Source organism: Phocoena sinus, chromosome 3, assembly GCF_008692025.1.
Source record: "Phocoena sinus isolate mPhoSin1 chromosome 3, mPhoSin1.pri, whole genome shotgun sequence".
Lineage (NCBI taxonomy): Eukaryota > Metazoa > Chordata > Mammalia > Artiodactyla > Phocoenidae > Phocoena > Phocoena sinus.
The window spans coordinates 45,907,270-45,920,080 of NC_045765.1; the positions used below are offsets into that span (position 1 = coordinate 45,907,270).

Sequence of the window (12,811 nt, forward strand, 5' to 3'; positions counted from 1 at the left end):
TCTCTAGTTGCAGCGAGTGGGGGCTACTCTTCGCTGCAGTGCATGGGCTTCTCATAGCAGTGGCTTCTCTTGTTGTGGAGCACGGGCTCTAGGCACATGGGCTTCAGTAGTTGTGGCTCGCAGGCTCCAGAGCGCAGGCTCAGTAGTTGTGGTGCAGGGGCTTAGTTGCTCCACGGCATGTGGGATCTTCCCAGACCAGGGATAGAACCTGTGTCCCCTGCATTGGCAGGCGGATTCTTAACCACTGCACCACCAGGGAAGTCCCTAGACAGATCCAGTTCTGATGATATTGATATATCTCAAAGCACAGACATGACTGACATTCTCCAACTCTAGTAAATCTTGTAGCCCTTTCAACTTTTGGTTTCACTGAGCTCTGCCCATCTTCCAGATTTCAGTGATAGATGACTCATACAGGTAGTGTTCTTTTCTTAATCTTTTTCTGATCAACTTTCAAGACACATAATTATTGTTTTTCTTATTCCTAGGAATTTTTTGACGTGTGGCCAGTCCTGATGGGTGAGGCTCCACCCTACTCTGGTCCCAGGACTCCAGATGGAAGGGTAGGTCTCTCTCTAGCCTGTCCAATATGATCAAATGTTTAATGAAATGCCAGCGAGTAAGGCACTGTAGGCCCTGCTGAAGTGTCTTTACCACTTCAGTATTTATCTTCTCTGGGTTGGGTTGTCTCCCTTGAAATTATGCTAACTCCTCACAATTGCTCAAGCCCTGTAATTTGCAAGGTATTTTAATATCTCACTGGAGTTTCACAATAACCCGGTGGGACTGACAAAGGAGGAATAAATATTCTCATTCCATAGATGAGGAAAGAACTCCAGAAAGATCAAGCAACCTGCTCAAGGATCCACCCAGCAGGAAAACTGTAGACAATTAAAGCTACAAATAACCTTAAAATCTAATCTAAAATGTACAAATTGATAGCCAGAAGTCAATTCCAGCCAATAGGTAAATATGTTTGGCTACATACGTTTTTTCAGTTTTTCTTTGTTTTCACTTTAAAACAGTTTTGAATTGGCAGCTTAGCACTTAAAAATCAAGGTATTTCTGATAAACATCTAGATTCTCAGCTTCTTTTCAAAAGGTGGCAGATCAGTCAAAACTGGACCCACAGTCCTGCAGGGTAAATTTGATTGGAGCTGAGTAGCGGCCACCTCCTTGCAATGTGTGGCCTGAACTCTCTAGTTTGCACAGTGCCCCCGACTCCCTCTTGTACACCCCTGGCCTCCTCCTCTCATTTATGTTTCTATCAGGTCTCTCTTGGCACTTCAGTTTGTGACCTCTGGTTTCCTACTATTGCTACATTTTAAAGATGAGGCACAAACGCTTTAGAGAAGCTGAAATGAAATGTGTGGGGATGTAAAGATGCAGCAGGGTAAACAGATCTGGCACTCAAATGGCCTATAGAACCTGTAGAATGACAGAATGACTTTAGCTGAGGCCACATACAATAGGTAAGCAGCAGAGTCGTGTCCTGAATTGAGTTTTAGTCCAGCGTTCTTTCCACAAAACCTTCTAGCCTGTCTGAAATGGTATGTCAATTTCTGCTAGGAGGCCTGATTCCCCCCAGCCAACACTAACCCTACCCAAAATAAAGATAAACGACAGCGTGTGTATGTGTCTGTGTCCATGTGTGTGTGTGTGTGTGACAGACTTTATTTAATCTTAATTCAAACTCTAGGGATTTAGAATTAACACCCTGGCCTGTGAGCTTCATATACACACCAGAAAAGATTTCAACCTTGGAATCTAAACTGTCTGTTCTACTTTACCCAAAATGACCTTTATAACCTGGCACTGTCCAGTTTCAAACTACTCTTTTGCCCACACAATTTCATGATTTCATTTGGGAAGACTGAGTCTTCAAGACTTACATCATGTGCTGCTGTCAGAAAGCTATTTGGGGACGTTTTTCCTTTTTAAGTACAGCTTTTTGTGTTGGCATAGCTGAGATGTTACTACTGAGCTTTTCATCTAATTCACATATGAGCTGGACTTGTTCCTAAAATTTAGAATTCTAGGAACTATATAGAAGAGAGATCACCATAGCTTTCAGACACCACCAACTTCAATTAATTTCAGTTTCCCAGGCTGCTTTAATATTCAGCTCTCTGAGTTGAGCCCTGAGGTCAGAGGTCACCTCCAATTCCAGGACAGCCAGAGAGCTATCAGGCTCTAACTTATCCTTTTGCCTACTAACATCACTCTCACACTTTATCTGCCACATCCACATTAGAAATACAATCTTCATCTGGATTTTGACCAATTAACCTCCCCAAATCTTGGTTCTGAAGTTCCTCCAAAGCAACTATACCTCACTTCATCTCCTCTTAAAAATAAAGCGTTGTGTGTGTTTTTTGATTATGAAAAAGGCTAAGCAGACTTCATGGGGAAAAAAAAATAGCACTTCTTTTAAAACCGGTATATTTCCATGCATGATGATTTGGCTCTCGCTGTATGTGGCTCTTTCAAAGACCCTGTGTTACAGCGTCAGCTGCTTAGGTGCAAGGTGACAAAGGCACTCATTGATGGCTTGGTTTTGACTTTCCGAAGGCTGGTGAATTCCTACATGAATATGGCCTTGAAAGCAACTTGGCTGAGCTACAGTGTGTGGAAAAAGTTCTGTTTACCTAAAGCACACTGAACTTTTTGTTGCTTTCTGTGAAAGCAAAATTGATTCTCCTGTGGGTTTAAAAGAAAAAAAGTCCATTTCTCACCTTTCTAAAAGAATCTCATGGAGACCCCTGGGTAGGACAGTTTACCAGGCCTAGGGAGACAGCAGCTTCCCTGGGAGAGCAGTGAACAGCCCAGGCCCAAGGACAGATGGTCCTGAAGCAAGAAGGCCATCTCCCCCTCCCAGAAGGAAACAGCTCTACCAAAGTCCCAGCAGATAACGGGGCCACCTTTGATTTCTAGAACCGCCCATAGGATATGACCTCACTGTTTTAAAATGTTCTTACCGCAATGTATTTATATTTATTGAAAAAGTAATACATGAGCACAGAGAACAGCTCACACCATACAAAAGAGCACAGCACAGAAATCCAGCCTGCCCTGAGACAGCCACTGTGCCATTGTGAGCGGTCTACCTTTCCCAAATGTCCATGGACATTCCTGGGTGTGTGTATGTATGTGTATGTGTGTGTGTGTGTGTGTGTGTGTGTGTGTGTGTGTATACATATTCCACCACCACTACCCTTGACAAGTGTGATGATTCTATTTTGTGCCTTACTTTTCCCACTTGAGTATATTTTGTCATCTTTCCCTATCAGCACAGATACAGCTATTCGCTCTGGAGACATGCAAGGTATCCACTATGCGCAGGAACTCAGTTTGCTTAACCATCTCCAAGTGATAGATATCAGCTATCTCCAGACTTTTTAAAGCAGTCTGGTTGAAAGCCCTAGATGGGGAAAACAATGCTGTTACCTACATTTGGGAATATATCGATAGGATTTATTAGCAGAATTACTGGGTCAAAGAATATGTGCATTTTAATCTATGAGAGACTATCTATCTATGCTAACTCTCCAACCATAGTCTTAGAATCATAGCTGGAAGGAGCTTTAGGGATTCCCTAATTCAGTTTTTTAAATTCCCAGATTATCTTTAGAATCCAAGGTTCCCACAGTGGCTGCCTGGGCCAGGGGTGAATGGGGGCAGAGGAGGACAGGACAGGGAGTGAGGGAAAACCAGGAGAGATGCAGGATCTCCATGTACCCAACTCTGCTTCCATTAGGGCGGCATTACTTTCCTCTGCTTTATAGTATTAGGGCCCATGCTTTGTTAGGGGAAAAGGTTCTGCTACTTGACACCAACAAAAAACAAACACCACCGATTTTACAGCTGGGGAAACTGAGGCCCAGAAAGGACACATAGTGGAACCAAGACCAGAGCCTGAGTCTTTGCACTCTAGATCTATTCCTAACTCCATTTCATCGCACTGTGGGGTTCACCTGGTATTCCCTTGGATGCTCCCTACTGCAGGGAGCTCATACCTACCCTGGAGCAGCCAGTGCCATGGGAGCCGCTCTAGAAGAGTTCAATCACTGTAGCTGCTTCCAATGGTGGGCGTTGAGGAGCAGAGCCTCTCTCTCCCTCGTGAGCCTGAAGAAGGTCACGACTGCCCATCAACTAGACACCCTTGACTAGATGAGGAATTTCCCTTTGTGGAGGTTCTGAGTCAAGAGGCCTTGATGGGGCCCAGGTATCAACATTTAAATCTCTAGGGCAATATTTCTCAAAATAACCTGTAGTAGAGGCACAATTTTTTTTTAATTTCCAATTTATCTTGGACTGATACTTTTCAAGATATGATAAAAATCTATTATGCAAAAAGTAAAAAATTTAAAAGACATACAAAACTTGTCTTTTTTAAATTATCAGTTTCAACAGACCTAACCTAACTCAGTCAAATTGCTGTAAAAGTTTCTAAACACTGACTGTCAATTTCTGTTTTTATCTCATCATGGAATAGTGACAAATAGTTTGCAGCCTGGTACCAGTCCAGGGACCACACTCTGAGTAGCCCCCTTTCTAGGTGAGAGTGCTACAGAGAGAAAAACACTATTTTAAGCTATTAACCTTAAGTGACAGTAGAAAGAGCTCTGAGCACAGGAGTCAGGGGCCAAGGTTCTGGTCCCGGCTTACTGTCTTACTATAAATGAGGCCTTTCCTCTCTCTGGGTCTCAGTTTTCCTATTTGTAAAATGATTATTACTAACCTGCCCATCATGTTCCAATAAGGTAATGGATTTTTCCCTGGAGAGCTAGGGAAAAGGAATCACCTGCCAGCATCCAACCCCATGTTAGGAAGTCATGGAATTGAACAGGTCTAATTTAAGAGAATAGGGGTTTTAATGGTGTAAGGAGGTGGGAGGGATGGAAGAGGTGGAATGTGAGTTGGGAAGCCTGAGGGATGATTGGGAAGGCAAGTCTGCAAGAGCTGACGCAGCAAAGAGCAGCTGAGTGGAGGAGTGAAGGAGAAAGGGGACCGTGACCATGGAGCTCACCCCACATGGAAGATGGCTGCGTTGATGATGATGCTAAATGGGACAGAAGCCTCCTTCCACCTCCCTCTCTCACTAGACTCCACCAGCAATCTTTCTCTCTTTTTCCTTGTATTGAACTCCCAGATTCCCTTGGAACGCTTCCTATGTCTCTTCCCAGCCCCAGATCCCAGCCCCTGCCTGGCCACTGTGAGCTGGTTCCAAGGAGGAGCACACTGAACCCTGAGAGTCAGCTGAGGACAGTGAGCTCCAGGGGCACCGGGACACGCCCTTAGAAGGTCAGGCTGGTGCTTCTGGGAAACCACAGGGCACAGGGTAAAGAACAAAGCCTTTCTCAAGAACACACTCCTGCTGAAGCACTGTCTCAGACTCTCTCTTTTGCCTAGGAAATCAACTTTTACAAGGTCATTGACTACATCCTGCACGGCAAAGAAGACATCAAAGTCATCCCGTAAGTCTCTTCTCAAAACATGTAGAATTGCAGGCACATTATCAGTGTCCAGAAGATACTCATTCCAAGATCGACACTAACCAAACCCAAGAAGGCCACACACTCTGTTCGAGGCAGGGAGAGCAGTAAGGAGGCAGTGTGGAAGGGTGGAAAGACCATGCAGTTTGGAAAATGAGGCTGGATTCTGACTCAGCTGCTGTGAGTTCAAGTCCCAAGTCCAGTGTCAATAAATGGCCTGGGGACTTCCCTGGTGGTGCAGTGGTTAGGAATCTGCCTGCCAGTACAGGGGACATGGGTGTGAGCCCTGGTCTGGGAAGATCCCACATGCCACGGAGCAACTAAGCCCGTGCGCCACAACTACTGAGCCTGTGCCCTAGAGCCCACGAGTCACAACTATTGAGCCCACATGCCAGCAACTGCTGAAGCCTGCATGCCTAGAGCCCATGCTCTCAGCAAGAGAAGCCACCACAATGAGAAGCCCACGCACCGCAATGAAGAGTAGCCCCTGCTCATAGCAACTACAGAAAGCCTGAACACAGCAACGAAGACCCAACGCAGCCATAAATAAATAAATAAATTTATTTATTTAAAAATAAATAAATAAGTGGCCGGTTTGGGCCTCTCTATAGAATGAGGCCATGGTGTCCGATCACGGCTTTTCAATGATTTTCTATGGAGGCACATCTGGGGCCTAATGCAGAGGGTGAGACAAAGGCAGGAAGTTAGCAAAGAAAGTGACTCAGCCCCCAAGCAAAGCTTATTCTCTCTTTTTTTTTTAAATATTTTTTTATTTATTTAGGCTGCCACAGGTCTTAGCTGTGCCACGCAGGATCTTTAGCTGTAGCGTTCGAGCTCTTAGTTGCGGCATGCATGCGGAATCTAGTTCCCTGACCAGGGGTCGAACCCGGGGCCCCTGCATTGGGAGCGCATAGTCTTATCCACTGGACCACCAAGGAAGTCCCAGAAAGCTTATTCTCTAATGTCTTCTTATATGACCTAGGAGGATAATGAAAAGGCAAGAACTCCCAGAGGGTGAGGCCTCCAACCTACCTGCGGGTGGTGGAGGCTCAAAGGCCATTTTACGATTTCAACAGTCAAGAACGTTTTTAGTATCAGCTTGTACTTTTTGATCAGTAGAGCACTCTCCAAAACTTAGCTGCCTTGTTACCTATGTGAATCCTCTGTGGGCACCAAGAGGCACCCCACAGTTTTGTCTGAGGCTTGGCTCTCTTTCCCAACTGAACTGTAGACTCCGTGAGGCTGTGATCAGCCTCTGTGGGAGAGCCTCACCTTTGGTCTCTTTTCTGGTCCAAATGAAGGGATTTATAGCAGGTCACCTTAATCCTTAAATAGTGGTTGTGAGAGGTCGCAGCTGTTGCCAAACAATTTTGATAATCCTGTCACTCAGATCACTCAGTTCTCTGGTTTATCTTTTACTGGTTGGGTATAAGAGACTGCTTCAGGTTCCTGAGTTTCTGGGTTCTCTCTGTTCGGTCTTGTTTGCATGAAGACTGAGTCTTTCCTAAACTCGTCGCTTTCTTGTTCTTTTTTTTCCTTGTCAGCTGCATACTCTGCCACCATTCTGTTTTCTAACCACTTCTCTAGAGGTGCCAGTTTATCAAACTCATTGTCTGTATGCTGAGTTATCACAGATCACAGTTCTCCCCAATGTCTCACCACTCCTCACCAAGTATCACACCCTTCTAGCCGCTGATAACATCCACCTTGCTGCCTTCTACAGTGTGGCTGTATCCACATTGAATTTAATATAAATTCTTAGAAGTAACTTAAAGAGATTATACTATGATGCAGCACGGAAACAAAAAGTGCCTTTGAATGGCACAAAAAGCCAGGAAAAAGGTATGAGATATGATAAAAATCTATACCTAAATGCTAAAAGAGCTCTGTTGATATTCGTAGAGTAATAATTATAAGTTCAAAAAGCACTGCATTACAGATTAATTGGCAGAATATTATCTTTCTCAGTTGCATATAAGAGACGGTTCTTGGGAATTCCCTGGCCATCCAGTGGTTACGACTCCACGCTTCCACTGTAGGGGGCATGGGTTCCATCCCTGGTAGGGGAGCTAAGATTCTGCAGGCCACATAGCACGGCCAAAAAAAAAAAGAAAGAAAAAAACAACCAGTTCTTGTAAGGACTGATGAGTTCTGAGATATACGTAAAGAAATACCATATATCCTATTTACAAGAGAGCTATCTAAAAGATAAGAATGCAGATAGAATGAAAGTAAAAGAATGAACAAAAGATATGCCTTGCAAATGATAATCAAAAGAAAAGCGATGTAACTATGTGACTATCAGATAAAAATAGGTCTCAAGGTGCATTATTAGAGGGACTTCTCTGGTGGCGCGGTGGTTAGGAATCTGCCTGCTAGTACAGGGAACACAGGTTCGAGCCCTGGTCGGGAAAGATCCCACATGCCGCGGAGCAACTAAGCCTGTGTGCACAAATACTGAACCTGTGCTCTAGAGCCCACGGGCCACAACTACTGAGCCCACGGGCCACAACTACTGAAGCCCGTGTGCCTAGAGCCCGTGCTCTGCAACAAGAGAAGCCACCGCAATGAGAAGCCCACACACTGCAAGGAAGAGTAACCCCCGCTCACCACAACTAGAGAAAGCCCGCACGCAACAACGAAGACCCATAATCCATGGGTAAAAGAAGAGATCAATGGAAATTATGACATATTCTGAAAGAATGAAAACATTACGTCAAAACCAGTGTGATGCAGAAATCATGCTTAAGGTAAAAACTTACAGTCTTAAATATTCATATGAGAAAAGAATACAATATAAAGTAATAAACTCTGTACCCACTTGTATCAGTAGGGGTCCCAGCAGATAACAGGCGTCACATTCAAATTAGGGTAATTCAAGGAGGCTTTACTTATAAAGGGATGAATTACAGAGGTGTGGGTGGAATGAAGGAAACTGAAAGAGAATATGCTAGTAGTGAGGTTGTTGTAAGCATTCCTGGGCCCAAAGGAAATTTCTAGAACCTGGACGGAGAAAGTATCATGTAGAGCAGGGCATCTTGAGAGAAGTGTTGCCTTTCAGTCAAGAGACGCAGCAAACCCAGAGCAACCCTGCCAGGGGGAACCCAGGGAAATAAGTAGCCTGACCTAACTGTTCTACCTGCCTCTAGTTTTGGCCAGGTCTCCTCATTGGGCTAAATTCAATCAGAAGCTGGAAGGCCAGGCACCCTATTGATGGAGTCCACACAGACTGGCCTCCTGGGACATGGAGGAGCAGGTTGGAGAGCGGATCTGGAGGGTAGACAGAAGCTATCCATCACATTATCTCAAGAAACTAACAGCAAACAAGCAAATAAATAAACCCTCCCCAAAAGAATAAAGATAAGCCCAGAAATTAATGAAATATTAACAGAATAATGAACAAATGCCAAAAGCTGGTTTCTTGGAGAGATTAACAAAATTGATGAATTTCTGGCAAGACTGAGCAAGAAAAATAGAAAATCAAATGAGCTGTATCAGGAAGGAAAAGGGGGATAACCACAAAGACACAGAAATTAACAAGATAGTAAGAGGATATTATGCCCAAAATATTTTAAATCTAGATGAAAGAGGCAAATTCCTGCAAAAATAAAACCTACTAAATATAAATCACAGGGGCTTCCCTGGTGGCGCAGTGGTTGAGAGTCCGCCTGCTGATGCAGGGGACACGGGTTCGTGCCCCGGTCTGGGAAGATCCCACATGCCGCGGAGCGGCTGGGCCCGTGAGCCATGGCCGCTGAGCCTGCGCGTCCGGAGCCTGTGCTCCGCAACGGGAGAGGCCACAACAGTGAGAGGCCCGCGTACCGCAAAAAAAAAAAAAAAAAAAAAAAAAATATATATATATATATATATATATATATATAAATCACAAAGAAATAGAACACCACAATAGTCTTATAACAATAAAATACATTAAAACCTTCCCACAAAGACATTCCAGGCCCAGATGCCTTCAGGGGTGAGTTCTACTAAATATTTACGGAAGAAATAATGCAATTCTCATACAAATTATCCAGGAAACTAGAAAAAGAAGTGGCTAGCATAAACTTGACACCAAAACTCAACAAAGACTGTATGAAAAAAGAAAATTCAGACCAAGCTCACTTGTGAACATAGATGCAAATATGCTAAGTAAATAAAATTTTAGCAAATAATAACTAAAAAGGATTATACATCATGACCCAATTGGGTATATTCCAGGAATGCAGGGCTAACATTAGAAAAATGAATAAATACAATCTGCCACGTTAAGAGAAACATGACATAATTATCTCCATAGAGGAGAACTTCCTTAATCTTCTAAAAGTAATTTTTCTTTTAATGTCTGAAAATACTAAGTATTGACAGAGACGTGGAGTAAAGGAAGCTCTAATATACTGCTGATGGGAGTATTAATTGGCATGATCACTTTAGAAAACAGTTTGGTCTTACCTAGTAAAGTTGAAGACATGCACATCTTATGACCCAGGATTTCTACTCCTAGAATTAGCACATGGAATTGAATGCACATATACACCAGAGTGCTGGAAGCAGCAATGCTCATATTAGCCTCGCACTGAGGGAAATGTCCATCAACAGTTGAATGCATAAATTATATGCAACCTTACCAGGGAAAATGGTTGAAGTCAATCAAACAAATGAATTACAGCAACATGAAAAAGAAGTCCAATGAAATAATGTATGCACATTGATTCTACCTAAAACAGGTGAAACAGGCTACAGGAAAACAGGCCACAGAAAAGCAAGAATCATAATATTGGAACAATGGTTACCTTTGGGGTTTGGGAGAAGGTTGCGAGTGGCGGGGGCTCAGGTCAGGGATTTCCAAGGTACCGACAAGGTTGTTCTTTCTTGTTTTTTTTTTAAAATAAATTTATTTATTTATTCTTGGCTGCACTGGGTCTTTGTTGCTGCACACGGGCTTTTCTCTAGTTGCGGCAAGCGGGGGCTACTCCTCCTTGCTGTGCGTGGGCTTCTCATTGCGGTGGCTTCTCTTGTTGCGGAGCATGGGCTCTAGGTGCGTGGGCTTCAGTAGTGGCAGCACACGGACTCAGTAGTTGTGGCACACGGGCTTAGTTGTGGCTCGCAGGCCCTAGAGCGCAGGCTCGGTAGTTGTGGCTCATGGGCTTAGTTGCTCCGCGGCATGTGGGATCTTCCTGGACCAGGGCTTGAATCTGTGTCCCCTGCATTGGCAGGCGGATTCTTAACTGCCGCGCCACCAGGGAAGTGCCAGGTATAATTTCATAGGAGTTCACTTTCAAACAACTGATGAAGTTTTTCATGCATTTTTCCATGTGTGTAAATATTTTTTGCAATAAACAAGTAAAAATAATACCCAAAATTGTGATATTGCTGTGTGGGATAAATAAGTATGTAAAGCACCTAGCTTAGTGCTTGGTATGTGGTAGGAGCTCATCCTAGATGGGTTTCCCTCACTCTACATGATATTAAGCTAACTCTCTGTATGTAAGTACTAAATGGAGGGAAATGACGGCATCTGTTTTTGCTCAGCAGCCAATAACAATCTGTTGGATGAATTTTGTCTCTTTTCTTAGGGAGTCAAACTCAGTGTGAAATTAATAAAACTGATTTATCGCTTTTTTCTCAGTGTCTACATTTGGACCTTAAGATGCTTAGCCAAGATTTGGGGCTTGGTCTGGTATAGTAAGTGGGCGCTTGGAGCCACCAGAGAGAAGAGGGAGGGTAAGATCCAGTTTCAAGTTTTTAGTCCAACTGTCCCTACATCAGAAGTTACCACTGGGGGATTCCCTGGTGGCGCAGTGGTTAGGAATCCGCCTGCCAGTGCAGGGGACACGGGTTTGAGCCCTGGTCTGAGAAGATCCCACATGCCGCGGAGCAGCTGGGCCCATGCGCCACAACTACTGAGCCTGCACTCTGGAGCCCGTGAGCCGTAACTACTGAAGCCTGTGCGCCTAGAGCCTGTGCTCTGCAGCAGGAGAAGCCATCGCACTGAGAGGCCCTTGCACCGCAGCGGGGAGTGGCCCCCCTCACCGCAACTAGAGAAAGCCCGTGCACAGTGACAAAGACCCAACACAGCCAATAAATAAATAAAATCTATTTTTAAAAAAAGAAGTTACCACTGTCTTTGGCCTTTACAGGAATCCACCTCCGGACCATTGGGCTTTAGTGAGCGGCCTTCCCACTTACGTTGCCCAAAATGGCCTGGTAAGTAATACAACTTTGAAGGGGGAGAGTTTTGAATCAGGTAGAAAGGTGAAGGGATTTCCGATCAAGAGAGTGGGAAAAACGAAGGGAAGTGTGTATCTCTAAAAGCCCGGTTCTCCCATTTCTCAATTCGCTCGACGGTTGGTCCAAGGGGATGTGCAGAGAATTGACATTTGAAGAAATATGAAATACACAGAGAAAGAATCCTCAGATGGAAAGGTGCACAGTCTCAGTGACAACTAAAGATACTTACGCAAATGTCAGGGATAAAGTCACAAGTGGCTGGTCCACCAGGCTCACCACAGAACAAGTCCCATCCTCTCATCCCAGAGACTTAGTTGCCACTCCCAACACCCCCCCCCAACCCCGTTCCTGCCACATTTCCAGCCACACAGCAGAGCTCAAATGCTCTATCTCCCCCCATGCCCTACCCGCTTGGGGTACAGGGTAGAGTGAGAGTATCCCCTAGAGAGAAGGGTCATAGCTGCACATCACCCCAATATTTGAGCCTGCTTATCTCTGTATCCTTCCCCAGGCACACACACTACACAGTGCTGTTCATGTATCAGGGTGTTTATTTATTGGGCATTTTCTATGTGCCAGGTGCTGTGGTTGGCTCTGGGGATACAATGATAGATGAATCAAATAGTTTCTCTTCTGAAGCTCATCATCAAATGGGAGATATCTTTATGAACAGATACTTAGACTATAATGTGATAAGGCCAGATAGAGATGTACATGGTACATTCTATGAACACAAAGTAGGAAGCATCTAAACCAGCTTTACTTGCCAGAGTGTTTTGGTCTGAGTTTTAAAATAAATAGGGGTTAGGCAGGTGGGGCATGAAAGGGGATTGCAGGTGGAGGAAGCAACATGGGCAAACAACTAGGGCTTGGAGGTTTGAAGTGACACAGAGTGTGCAGTTCCGTGTTGCTGGAGTGTTAGGTTTGAGACAGGAAGATGGCAAGAGATGAGACTTGAGAGGGAGGGAGGGGCCAGATCACAGTAGCCTTGGACGCCAGGTCAAGAGGGTGGAACTTTAATCTACAGGCGATGGGTTTTTAAGCAAAAGGTTGGCACAATGAATTTTCATTTCAGAAAGAAAACTCTG

General features: G+C 44.4%; 1 protein-coding gene across 2 annotated transcripts in view; it reads left to right on the top strand.

Moving 5' to 3' along the window:
• The window catches only part of PDE6A (phosphodiesterase 6A), a 70,731-nt gene that overhangs the window by 20,989 nt on the left and 36,931 nt on the right, over positions 1-12,811 (top strand). For both annotated transcript variants that reach the window (XM_032627064.1, XM_032627065.1), the window contains 3 exons: positions 489-563; positions 5,413-5,477; positions 11,633-11,699. In XM_032627064.1, the coding sequence (XP_032482955.1) occupies positions 489-563; positions 5,413-5,477; positions 11,633-11,699 (207 nt within the window). The remainder of the gene's footprint in view (positions 1-488; positions 564-5,412; positions 5,478-11,632; positions 11,700-12,811) is intronic.